At 48.5% G+C, this 13,422-nt stretch overlaps 1 protein-coding gene across 4 annotated transcripts in view; it reads left to right on the forward strand.

The window, feature by feature from the left end:
• The window catches only part of RICTOR (RPTOR independent companion of MTOR complex 2), a 122,477-nt gene extending 118,153 nt beyond the window's left edge, over positions 1 to 4,324 (forward strand). For all 4 annotated transcript variants that reach the window (XM_029058982.2, XM_029058983.2, XM_029058980.2 and 1 more), the window contains 4 exons: positions 377 to 529; positions 1,200 to 1,323; positions 2,512 to 2,650; positions 3,106 to 4,324. In XM_029058982.2, coding sequence (XP_028914815.1) covers positions 377 to 529; positions 1,200 to 1,323; positions 2,512 to 2,650; positions 3,106 to 3,180 — 491 coding nt within the window. In that variant the 3' untranslated portion in view covers positions 3,181 to 4,324. The remainder of the gene's footprint in view (positions 1 to 376; positions 530 to 1,199; positions 1,324 to 2,511; positions 2,651 to 3,105) is intronic.
• The last annotated feature ends 9,098 nt before the right edge of the window (positions 4,325 to 13,422 follow it).

A 13,422-nucleotide genomic window follows, 5' to 3' on the forward strand; every position in this document is an offset into this window, starting at 1 on the left:
GTTCAAATGCCTAGCCCTGGACAAGTCACTTGATCTCTCTGAGCCTCCGTTTCCTCATCTGTAAAATGGGAATAAAATAGATTGTATACCCTTCGTGGTAAAGTGACTGTGTCCAATCTCGTTTCGACCCCGGCCCTTAGCACATAGGAAGCACTCAGTAAATGTCAGTTTCGTTTTGTAGAATGTCTTTTAAGTGTGAAAAGCATTTACCAGGCCCTTCTGGCTGAGCAGTTCATCTTATTACCGCCTACTCCCCGAGCTTAATAATGCCAAATACCAATAGACCAGAGGTGCATTTTCTGAATTAAAAACGTGAAGCACTTTGACTTTAAAACAGAAACGTGCATCTGAAGGAACGAATGTTTGTTTTCTTCAGACTTCCCAGACATTCCGTATTCCGATTGGTGTGGGCAGACCATCCACAATCACTTAGATGTGGTGTCTTCTAAGTTTTCTGGGATTTCGGGCTGCAGTGATGCGGTATCCCAGGGTTCAGCTAGTAGCACCAAGAGCACAGAGCTGGTACTAGGTAAGTACCTAAAAAACCAAAGGGTCGCTAGTGAAGAGGGATTTCAAATGATAGGCTGATTTTCTTGGAAGGGACACTGGCCACGAGTTACTGTTTTGTTGATTATCAAGTCAGTTATCGGAAAGCGTTATCGCTATAGTTATATTTATTCTAAATTATTAGAATGACTATTTATGAAGTCATGGATCTGAAAGGGGCATCTTTGAAGGCATTCCCACTTGGGGTTAATCATTTTTACACTCTGTCCTGTGGGCTAAAGCAGCGTGGCCTTGTGGATAGAGCACAGGCCTGGGAGTCAGAAGGACCTGAGTTCTAATCGCAGCTCCGCCCCTTGTCTGCTGTGTGACCTTGGGCAAGTCGTTTCACTTCTCTGTGCCTCAGTTGCCTCATCTGTAAAATGCGAATTAAGACTGTGAGCCCCATGTGGGACATGGGCTGTGTCCAGCCTGATTAACTTGTATCCACTCCACCGCTTAGAACAGTTGCCTGGCACATAGCACATAGCCTGGCACTTAACAAATACCATTAAAAAAAAGATTCGGAAAACTCGCCCCAAGTGGTTGCTAATTTCTTTAAGATTTTTTCTAAATTGTGGATCTGCTAAAGACTGCCATCGTATCAGGGAGCATTAGTTTTCACATGATAACGTGACATTTATTATTTTTGAAAGGAGTCAAATCAATCCCGGATGATACACCGGTGTGCCGTATACTTCTACGAAAAGAGGTCTTACGATTGGTCATCAATTTGAGTAGTTCAGTAGGAACGAAAGGTCATGAAACTGGGCTTTTGACGTAAGTAAAGCATTCACAGATGACGTTCATCTTACGCATTTCGGGACACGTTTTAAGAAGTGAATTGGGGTATTTGGAAAATCGAAATCTATCAGTTGGCTTTTGTACTAATGGATATGCCGGTCCTGAGGCGTTCTGTTTTTACGTTTATATTCTGTCCTGCCTTCAATACTGGCCATTGTTTCTATAGTGTATCTTATATTTGGCCCTACAGTTTAGCAGTTTCCCCATTTACACAGGCTTAAGTGTTGAAACGTATTTATGGAGGTCATTTGGATGTCTTGAGTTTGAAAGGGGTGGGGGAAGGAGAGAGGTGGGGAGAGAGAGAGTGTGTGTGTATGTGAGTATAGGTATGCGTAAGGCTGGCCTTCTGTCCACGTACCCACCCGACGGTGTCGGATCTGATTATCGTATATTTCCCCGAGCTCTTTAGCCCCTCTGCTCACCCAGAGGAAAGAGCACCGCCCTGGGAATGCGAAGATCTGGTTCTGCCCGTGGTCGGCTAACGTGGACGGAGACCGCCCGGGCATTTTACAGTGTGGCGCGCCCTTGGCCTGGGCATCTATTGCGCTCCGCGCCCCTACGGAGACGCGGTCGCCGGAGACGAGGGCGGCCCCGCGCAAGCCACTGATGGTTTCCTCTACGCAGGCCAAGAGCCTGCCCGGAGCCGTCCGGGCCGAGACTCCTCCGTCGTTGCGGCAGGGGGGGACCCCGGGACCCCGGTGTTTCGACCCGAAGGACGGGCTTAATGCCTGCCTTATGAAATGTGTGGACCCCAAATCCCGGGCCTGGGGTGTGAGCTCCACCGGCCCGAGAGCAGGGTCCACGGAAGAGAGTCACACCTCTTCTTCGGCTCGGAAGCCCTCTCCTGCAAATCTCGGGTCGACCGAGAGCCGTGGGTTCGAGAGCGCTCCTGTGAGCTGCTCCGGCCCATCTCCGCCTACAGGCAGCCCAGCGATGGCGCTCTGCACGTAGTAAGCACTCAATAAATCCAGCCGACGGATTGATCGACGGGCAAAACCCAGTTCTACCCCCCGGGAACGCCTGTGGGAACGCCTTAAATCCGGTTTCAGCCCAACGAGATTAGGGAAACATCGCCATAGGCTTGGAGCGGGGGGGGAAGGGGCTTAACCCGGGGCGTCCGCCGATCCGGAAGTCGCACTCAGTTCCCCTTTTCTTCAATTTTAGAATTAAAGAGAAGTTTCCTCAGGCGTTCGATGACATCTGCCTTTACTCCGAGGTTTCCTATCTGCTCTCTCACTGCACGTTTCGACTACCGTCTCGGAGGTTCATTCAGGAATTATTTCAAGATGTACAGTTTTTACAGGTGAGTAGAACTGGAGATCGTTAGGTCAGGGCTTGGATATCATTGTTTCTGAGACACTTGCCCTCTGGACGCAGCAGAAGTGCAAACCCACCGAACAACCGATAGTCGTCGAACTAGAGAAGCGGCGTGGGACGGGCCTGGGAGTCAGAGGACCCGGGTTCCGATCCCAGTTCCTCAACTTGTCAACAGCGTGACGTTAGGCAAGTCATTTCCCTTCTCTGGGCGTCAATTCCCTCATCTGTAAAATGGAGATTAAATCCGACTCCCTCCTACTTAGACAGGGAGCCCCATGTGGGCCAGGGACTGCGTCCGACCCGATGAACCTGGATCTGCCCCAGAGCTTAGAACAGTGCGCCGCACCTAGTAATAGCTTCACGAGTACCATTAAAAAAAGAAAATGAGCTAGCCGGCTAATATCCGGAAAAGCAATTAACGAAAGACCGCTTCTTTCCCAGATGCATGAAGAAGCAGAAGCTGTGTTAGCGATACCACCAAAGCAACCTACAACTTATACGTCAGCAGAATCCTGACCTCAAGTTCCTGCAGTAAACGGACTTGCCACGAGCCTCAGGATACTTCCGATCGACTGGACAGCCATGACAGGAGCATCTTCTGCGGCCTGTTCAGCAGTCACTGGTACACGAGCGACGTATTGCGGACTTCCTCTCCCCTCCCTGCCGCGCTCCGGCTCCTCCTCCCCCAGAGCCCCCATCAACAGAAACGATGTCTCCCGCCTCTCACTCTTGGGAGCCCTCTGGGGAGTCATTCATTTTTCATGACCACGGTTTCCTTCATCCTATCTACCAACGTATGCAAGAGCCAAGCACTGAATCCCCGAAGAGGTTTCCTTTTCTTTCCCTGCAGTTTAAGAGCAAAGTGAAAGCCGGACATTCTAGGAGAATACGTAGCCACACCCGCCCTTCGACCAGTCGCTTCTGAATTGGTTTGAGGGTAAACAGAAAGATGGCACCCCGTCGGCTGATCCCAGCGACCCGAACCCACGTTCCCGTTGCCAGCGACGGGATGTACTGGAATGGCTCGTCGTCGGGGTCGACGTGGGCCCTTCCCCGTTTTTCTTAATGTATGCAACACTACTTGAGAGGTTCGTAACCTCAAACTGAAGAAGAGTCTCGTGACCTGGACTTTATTATCCTAAGTTATTTTTTTTATTATTATTATTATTACTACAGTGGCAAGAGAGTTCTTTTTTTATTTTTTTTCTGAACTAATTAAGGTTTTTCACTACAGTTTCTGACACAAAATCAGCTCATTATTTTAGTTCCACTGAAATTGGATCATTTGCCCTAAGCGGCAGGGTCCTGTCGTCTTTTTGATACCTAACCGTTTCTCATCGCACCCTCGTGCGTTCTTGAACGGGAATTGGAACGGCACTATACGTGGCGAATCTAGACTGAATGCATGAGAAAGCTTTCTGCTTCTTGGGAAGAGAAGAAAGCATTTGCCAATCACATCCACATTCCACAGGAATAGTTTAGCTCTCTGTTTCCGTAAATATCGCTTTTAATTCCGAGAGGTAATCGGTGAGACTTACTATTAGGGGACAAATTGTAGTGAAAAGCCTTAAGTACCAAATTTGGAAACAGCAGTACTTTAATTTTTATACCAGTGTTCTTTGTGAGATTATTTGCACAAATTAAATGCAGTGACAGATGAGTTATGAGTTCAGTGATTGCCTTTCTCGAGTTATTAATAACGTTGCAAAATTGACAAGCGCAAGCTTTTTTCTTTTTAAATACTTTTTATGTATCTAAGGATATCAAAGTCTTTGCAGGATTAAATACATATATGCAAATTTGTATATAAATTCGCATGGCCCTCTTCACTAGATTGCTTGTAATTGAGAGGATTATCTTTTTTTGATATCTCATATATATATATATATATATATATTAAAACCATCCAGCTGGACTGTATTAGGATACTTTTTTAATCAATTCACTTTCCCCGTTTTTTACCATCAAAGAGTCACGTTTTTGACACACTAGCAGGACACGGAGTAACTCTGCCCCAAGATCGCGGATCGCGGATTTAACCGAAGCGCTCCTCGAGGTTTCTGTAAACAACCCCGTGTCGTAGCAAAAGCGGAATCCACCCGGTTCCCCGTCAGGTAATATCCTCTCCTTTGTACCGGCATTGAAAGGTCCCATCTGGGATGAAGCATTTCCGAAGCTCACTTCACGCCCCCTCTCCGTCTGCACTCGAGTGAATCGCTCTTAACCTACACTGCCCAGCCTTGATAGGGGTGGAAACCGCTGCCGAGTGAGAACCGTGGGCTTCTCAAGTCACCTTCCACGAGCCGCCCCGGCCCCAAGAGAAAAGCAGAAACCAATCGCCGTAACTCTTTTACCGGGCACGGCCCCGCTAAGGTTCCCGAGCTCCGGTGGCGGGGGTTGGGAGGGACGTTGCCGGCCGGACGTCGTGGGCACCTTCGGTCTTAAGGGATTTCAGCTGCCCTTCTGAAGAACTGAATATAAGGCGGCGGCGGGCCGCAGAGTGGTTAAAACCTCCAGAGGAGATGACGTGCTGAGCCGACCCGTCATGGGATCAGCATACTTTGGCAGTAGTTTTCAAACACTACCTCAGTTAGGGTGCAGATCATAAGACCTCTAGAGTTAAGCCAGTTAAATGCTCGCTGTTTTTCCTGACATTGTGGCGTTAATTGAACAGTTCTTGACCGATATTCTAAAAAAAGAGAAAAAAAACCCTCCACGTGGTCCCTTTTTCTCCTAGAGCACTTAGTTCGGAGGGAAACCCGCGAAATCACGGGTTCTCCTTAAATGGCTCGGGAGGGACCCGTTGGCCCATTCCCCGAAGACCTCAGTGTTCGATTAAATCTTGGGCTGACTGATAGGTGGGTCTTCAGCTCCTTCCAAGGTACTTCCGTGAATCCAGGGAGCCTGACGTGGGGGGACGATGCGGATTCCCGGGGCCAAGCGAATAACGAATTTAGATGTTTAAAAAAAAAGATAAATCATAGCTGAAGAGTTTAGGGTTATTGTCAGTGGTGTTAGAAGTAATTGAGAAACTGAGCTTATCAGTAGCTATTACCAGACTAGTTGCAGAAATAATGTCTGTTTTGGAAAATCTGTCATTGCTAGAATTAATCTCCGGATAAATTTGTGTTGCTCGGTGATAGAAAGAATCATTCGACAATTTGGAGGAACTCTGGCAGTTTTACTGGTTTTAAACTGTGAATTTTCTTAAGCGTAAAGTAGGTCGTCTATTTTCAGTTTCAGAAATCTGTTTCAAGGGAAGGTGTCCAGCTCCTTCGTGTATCTAGAGTCGCTTCCGATAGAGGGAAGTCAAAGACGGCAGGAAATAGAGCTCCCACAACAATGCCGCTTTAAAACTCTCACCTTTCACGTTTTTGTTTCCCATTTCTGGTGAGGTGGATTTGAGAGGCAGGGGCAGGCTATTTGCCCAGCCCAGCTGTTGTTCTTCTCACCCGGGGCGAAGTAGTGCAGTGAATCTCGGTGGTTAGTAACGTGCGTGAAAAAGAGAATTCTAGGTGCCGAAAGCCCTGTTCTGTCCGTCATTACATTCGCAAAGGAAAAACCGAGTTGTCAGATGTGTTTTGAGTAATTTGGCATCAAATCTTACTTAGACATGTCTTCGACTGTTTCACTATGAAATTTGTTTTGTCACATTCAGAAGGTACCTTAAAGCACAGGTCATTAAGCAATAAATACAAATCAGAAATTCCTTTCCCGGCAACCGTTTTCCATGTTTTAAGAATCAGGTGTTGAGTTTTTTTTTGTTTGTTTCTTGCGGGGCGGGGGGGGTTGTTTTTGTTTTTTAAAGCCACGTGAATTAGCCCGGTAGCACCAGAAGCCGTTTCTTTGGAGATCAGATTTTTGCCTAGAGGATGGTCTGGAATCAACTTGCTTCCAGTTCCGTCCCCAGTACCGAGCCAGTCCATCCCGGGAGAAGCAAGGTGGGATTTTGAGGTGTGATCAGGAGAAAAGAATTTAAACAGGAAGAACCTTTCCAAACAGAATTAGGGGGCCTCGAGCGATCAGACAGCAGCTCATCCCAAGTGGGATTTCGGGAAAAGGTCTCTCCTTCTATCTACGCTCCGCTCCCCCATCCGCCGGGATGAGCGGCCTCGGTGAGTCAGCCTCTGAGCCATTTCCTCCTGGGAAAGCTTGGCGTTTAACCAGGCGGGGTCCTCATTTTGTAAAGCACACCGGTGTCATCCCTCAGTTTCATTTGCCAGAACTCTGGGAGTGCGTTAGAAACGTTGCTCAAGCGATGGTCTTCTCGTCAAGTTCCGGCCTACCGAGGTGTTTTCTCCTCCTGTAAGCCCCACGCGGAACGTGGAATCTTATTTCTTTGGCCGATTTTTTGTAATTTAGATGGATGGCTATGCTCCAGCATGCATAAATTGCACATTTTGCTTGACTTTCTTTGTAAAAATAACTATTTAATTTGAAAAATGTAATTTATGCCAAAAAAAAAATTAACTTGCAATTTCGCCACTGAACAGGTTGATTTAGCACAAAAAGCGAAGTCTTAGTGGGCGGGGGGTGGGGTGGGGGCGGGAGGGTTGGGGAGAAGGCGTTTCACGGATTAAGTCAGAAACAGTGTTCCAGCCCTGGCCTGTCAGTAATCCTGGACCCGCATTGTAAGAAATTGATGTAAATTAGCGTTCTGAAAAGCGGGATGGGACTGTAAAAATCTCAAACTTTTGCTCCCTACCCTCATGGTTTTCTTTTTTATTTAGTAACACGCTGCTACATATTTGAAGGTTCTAGTGTTTGTAGGTCACCGAACAGACATTGAAATCTGATTTATATTGTATACCTGTAACATAGAAAGAAAAAGTATTTATATATTTTCCGTAAGAATATTTCATTGAGCTGTGTATAATTTAAACAAAGAGGTTTGTCCAAAATCAGTTTTTCCCCTCGATTTTTTTTGTGTGTTTTTTTTTCTTGCTTTTGTATAGTGTGTACAGTTTATGTCTATGGGCATTAAAGCCTTCTGAAGCATAATCTTATCAAAGGGATACCTTGTTAATAAAATGTACTTAAACTTCTTAAAGTAGTGATGCTTTTTTGTTGGAATTTTAGTGACTTGTTGCCCGTAGCATATAACCCTGAGAATCAGAACTCGATATTGGTGATAATGCTCCGAGAACAGCGTGTGGATAAAAGTCGCTTTTAGGTGCTGCCTGTTTGCATCAAGAACCCGCGACAAACCCCGGTTCTCTTAGCTTTGGCGTGGAAAAGGCCTGCGTAGCTGCCCAAGCACCCGTTCGGACCGTTGTCAGAACTGATTGAGTGCCTGTGTCTCTCCGCTCCCCGCAAATCTCCCCTGGTTTCCCAATCATTCAGTAGTATTTATGGAGCGCTTACTGCGTGCAGAGCACTGAACTAAGCGCTTGGAATGGACAATTCGGCAACAGAGACAGTTCCTGCCCACTGACGGGTTTACGGTCTAATCGAATCCTCTCCACACCAAGCAAAAACTCTTGTCCGTCAATTTAAAGGCACTTAATTAACTCTCTTTTTCCTACTCATCCACTCTGTCCTCCCACGACACCCCCAGCTCACACTCTTCACCCCTCCCGAGCTAACCCACCTACTGCGCTTCACTCTCCTTTTGTCTGCCACTGACCTCTTGCCCCAGCCCTGCCCCCTGCCCGAATGAAACTCTCTCCTAGCAGTGTGGATTAGGGGAAAGAGCCCGGGCGTGGGAGTCAGAGGACGTGGGTTCTAATGCCGGCTCCGCTACTTGTCAGCTGTGTGTGACTTTGGCCAAGTCACTTCACTTCTCTGTGCCTCAGTTACCTCATCTGTAAAATGGGGATTAAGACCGTGAGCCCCACGTGGGACAACCTGAATACCTTGTATCTACCCCAGTGTTTAGAACAGTGCTGGGCACTTAGCAAGCGCTTAATACGATCATTATTATGATTATTCAAATCACAGACCCCAGACTTCTCCTAAATTTCATCTCATCCAAGAAGCCTTCCCCATTTAATTTCCGTTCTCTCCAGATCATATTTTCCTGCAACTGCAACTTTATACTGGACCACCTAAGCACTCATTACATTTTACATAGCCTATTAGGTGCTAACTTCCTCCTATCTGTAAATTATTTTCATTATCTGTCTTCCCCACCAGAGCATAAACTCCTCCAGGACAGCGATGGTGTCTCCTAACACTATTAAATAATCCACTCGTGTGCGGAGCACTGTACCGCGTGCTGGGGAGAGTACGACCGGAGTAACTCGCGATCCCTGCCCTCGAGAAGTTTCCGGTCCAATGACTGTGCTCAGGCTGGAGAATTTCCAAGTGCCTGAGGCGTGCTGGGCTAATCCCCTCTCCCTCCTACCTCGCGGAGGCTGGCACGCCAGTTGGATGTCGTTACGACGGGTCGGGTTAAGGGTCAGGAGCAATGGCGTCGAGTTACAGACTTGAGCTGGGTGGTTCTGGGCAAACGGATGAGGCCCAGGGTTCTGCCAGCTCGCTCCATCCCCGGGAAGCCAGATTCTGATCTGTCCGCGGGGCTTCTTCCCAGTCTGAGCCGATGAGTCCCTGGCAAGTGCTTCTGCGCTCTGCAGAGCTGCAAGGATTCGACTCAAACCCCAGCAGTCCCCGGTAGAGCAAGACTTCCTCCATAGCGAGCGATTCGAGGGAAGCAGAGTGGCTAGCCACCGACGTGGCAAAGATCACGGTGGAGGTGATGATGCTGGCTCGAAAACTGGGGGAGAGTTAGAACTATGAAAACTCTTTATCGATTTGATAATAATAATAACGTTGGTATCTGTTAAGCGCTTACTATGTGCAGAGCACCGTTCCAAGCGCTGGGGTGGACACAGGGTAATCTGCGTGTGGGGTTGAGGGAAGTGTTGTTCTTGTGACTATCCCGAATTTGGGCTTTCAGGGCAACCTACTTCCATCTAGGGGTGCCCTGGTCTGCCCCCCGACCAACCCCCTCCTTGTTAACATGCTTGAGAAGCACCCTGTGGGCAGGAAATGAGTCTGTTTACTGTTATATTGTGCTCTCCCAAGCGCTTAGTCTGAAGCAGCGTGGCTCAGGGGAAAGAGCCCGGGCTTGGGAGTCAGAGGTCGTGGGTTCGACTCCCGGCTCTGCCACTTGTCAGCTGTGTGACTGTGGGCAAGTCACTTCACTTCTCTGGGCCTCAGTTACCTCATCGGTAAAATGGCGATGAAGACTGAGAGCCTCACGTGGGCCAACCTGATGACCCTGTATCTCCCCCAGCGCTTAGAACAGTGCTCTGCACATAGTAAGCGCTTAACAAATACCAAATACCAACATTATTATTAGTCCAGTGCCCTGCACACAGTAAGCGCTCAATAAATACAGTTGAATGGATGAATGAAGGAACCGTGTGGGTGAAAGGCAGTCTATCGCAGGTCACGGGGGATTTCTCCTCTTCCCCACCCCGCTTCTTCACCTGGCCGTTGACCGTTTCCCTTTTTTCTTTCATTTCCTAGTAGTCGTCCCCCATTCCTGCTAGGTATCCCTTTATCTAAAAAAAGTCTCCAGGTTCGAGGTGAGCACTAATTTTTTTTTTTACCCTCTTTCTCTTTGAACTGCAACTGTGGCAAGTGTTTGGGGACCAGGTAAATTATTGAGCCTCAAGGTGCTGAGTTTTGATGTTCCCAAAGCCACAGACAGTAGACCTGGATCGGAAGGTTCAGACCAGCGGAAGGCCAGGGTGAGAATCTCAGAAAAACTCTACGCCTGCACAGGTAAGAGAGACGTTTCCTCGGGTGTTGGTTTTTTGATCTTTGGCATCAGCTTGGCTCCAGCGAGTGTCAGTTGGTAGCAGGAAAGCTGCTCTTGGGGGAAGAACCTTAATTTTCCCTCCATCGCCAATTAATAACAACGATTTAACTCTGGTCTGTAAGCTCATTGCAGGCAGGGAGCGTGTCTTTATTGTCATATCGCACTCCCAAAAACTTAGTACGGTGCTCTGCAAACAGTAAGCGCTCAATAAATGCGACAATGAATGAACAGTCCCTGCGACCTTATTAGTCCCCCTCGTTGAACAGTAGGAAGATGAGGAAAACGCTGCCATCCCAACACGTAGAACGTGTTACGAAGGTCTGGACCAAAGGCGGATCCTGAATATTTACGGCTGTTAAGAGTGCAATGTGTTTGGCAACAAAACGTCTGCCTTCCCTGGCTTATAGTCAAAGGTAGGGCTTGGACAAGGTTTGTAACGACAGTGACGTCTATGTTCCCTAGGGAAAGCACTTACTAGACTATTTCCCTTAAAGAAGCTTAGAAAAAGACAAACGCTGACACCTGAAGTCAGTATTTTACTCATATTTGGATGGGGGGGCATTGGGAAAGCACTTGGGTTTGGAGCTTAAGTTTAGAAACACCCTCTGCAAGTCGGTCATCCCAGTAAAACTTTTACCACTATGGCGGTGTGGTCTCCAAGTATCGCATACACGCGTGTACACACACACCTGTTTCACAGACTACAGTGGCACAGTTACAACAGCTCAAGAACACAAATCCCATGGCCCTCAAGTAACCCTCACCCTGAAACGTCTTACAAACGTTAGACGCCGTTGAATTAACCCGTGGAATTCATTCTTCCTACCAGGCATCGATGGTACTTACCGAGCATTCGCTGTGTGCGGAGCATTCATTCATTCGGTCGTATTTGAGTGCTCACTGGGTGCACGACACTGTACCGAGCGCTTGGGAGAGCACAATATGACAATAGACGGACACATTCCCTACCCACGGGGAGCTTCTCGAGCGTGTCAGCAAGGTGGGGGTTGGGCGGCCGGAGGAGAGCAGGGCTAAGCCCTTGAGAGAGTACGACACAGTGGAGTAAGGAAAGACGATCCTCGTCCTCAAGGAGGCATTTGGTATTTATTATGCATTTACTGTGTGCGAGGGCACGGTACTAAGTGCCTGGGTACGATACACCATAGATGGTAGATACATTCCCTGCCCACGAGGAGCTTACAGTCTAGAGAGGAGCTTTGAGTCTCCTGCAAAAAGCGGTTCGCTTCACAGGGTGAGAGGACTTCAGGGTCAGAGGAATCCAGCAGGGGGGAGGTCCTGAACTGGGCGCCTTCGGCCTCCCTCCTCTGAGGGGGAAGGGGGGGAACGAACAGGCTTCGGAGACTGGGGTTCTTTGACCACAGGGAGAGGTGCAGGGAGCTCCACGGGCGGGTAGGACCCGGGCCTGTAATCTCCACTGTCAGAACGGAGGCCAGCGCACGTCTGTCGAGGGCCAGGAGGTGAACGCCGGGCTAATAGAGGCCTAACCAAACAAGCCCCCCGTCCCTAAACACCGCATAGAGACCCGGGTAACTCCCTCTCTTTTTTTAAAATGCTTATACGTATACGAAAGCAGAAACCAGATGGCCTCACGGTGCTCTTCTTTCTCCGCTTTCCCTAAATTGTCTCGTCTTACGCCGTCGAGCCGTTTCCGACCCACGGCGACACCACCGCCACGGCCCCGCTCTCCATCTGCCATCCTTCTGGTAGCGGATCCAGGGTTTTCTCGGTCAAAATCCGGAAGTGGTTGACCGCTGCCGCCTTCCACGCGGTAAACTCCAACCTCCGCCCTCGACCCTCTCCTATGTTGCTGCTGCCCAGCACGGGTGAGTTTCGACTTGTAGCAGATTGTAAATTACTAATCCCAAATCAGCTCTCCTCATGAAAGTGTCATTTTTTATCCCGATTGAGTATCTCCCTGAAATCCACAAATGGTGCAGTTTACAGGGGATACCGGAACGCCTGCCTCGCACCTAGGAGAAGCCACACGATGCCATTTAGGAGAAGCAGCGTGGCTCGGTGGAAAGAGTCCGGGCTTGGGAGTCAGAGGTCGTGGGCTTGAATCCCGGCTCTGCCACTTGTCGGCTGCGTGACTGTGGGCGAGTCACTTTACTCCTCTGGGCCTCGGTGACCTCATCTCTAAAATGGGGATCGACCGTGAGCCTCACGTGGGTCAATCTGATGACACTGTATCTCCCCCAGCGCTTCGAACAGTGCTCTGCACATAGTAAGTGCTTAACAAATACCAACATTATTATTATTATATTATGTAGGCAAAGGAGCTGAGCCCAAATGGAAGGAATTTGTCAGAACTGGTCTGTGACCTCAAAGTCAGTGGAGTAGCAACGGGAGAAGGCAGCCTTGTCTAGCTGATATCTATAAAACAATTCCTATTTTATCTGCCCTTTCTTGTTTCCCTCTGGTGTGATGTAATTCTGCTTCGGATCTACTCTCTCCCTCTCCTTTTGTTTCTGTCCCCTCTTGCCCTTAGGAAGAAACATGGAGAACCTCGCCTTAATTTTCCTCTCCCTCCCCATTCTGTCCACTGCTTCTCCCTATCCTGCCTTCCAGCTCCCTCGGATTCTCTGATCACTTTCCTCTGCGCTCTGCTAGCCCCCTTTACTAATAAAGCCCCTTTTACTAATAAATTTGGTATTTATTGAGCACTGACTGTAGGTCGAGCACTGTACTAAATACTTGAGAAAGATACTATAATTACTCAAAGATACTATGATAATTCTTATTATAGTATTTGTTAAGCGCTCACTATGTGTCCGACCCTGTACTAAGCGCTGGGGTCGACAGAAGCAAATCGTGTTGGACACGATCCCCGTCCCCTGTGGGGCTCGCAGTCTCGATCCCCCTTTGCCAGACGAGGGAACTGAGGCACGGAGAAGTGAAATGACTTGCCCAAGGTCTCGCAGCAGACAAGTGGTGGAGCCACTGACTCCCTTCTGACTCCCTGGCCCGTG

Source organism: Ornithorhynchus anatinus, chromosome 3 (assembly GCF_004115215.2).
Source record: "Ornithorhynchus anatinus isolate Pmale09 chromosome 3, mOrnAna1.pri.v4, whole genome shotgun sequence".
Lineage (NCBI taxonomy): Eukaryota > Metazoa > Chordata > Mammalia > Monotremata > Ornithorhynchidae > Ornithorhynchus > Ornithorhynchus anatinus.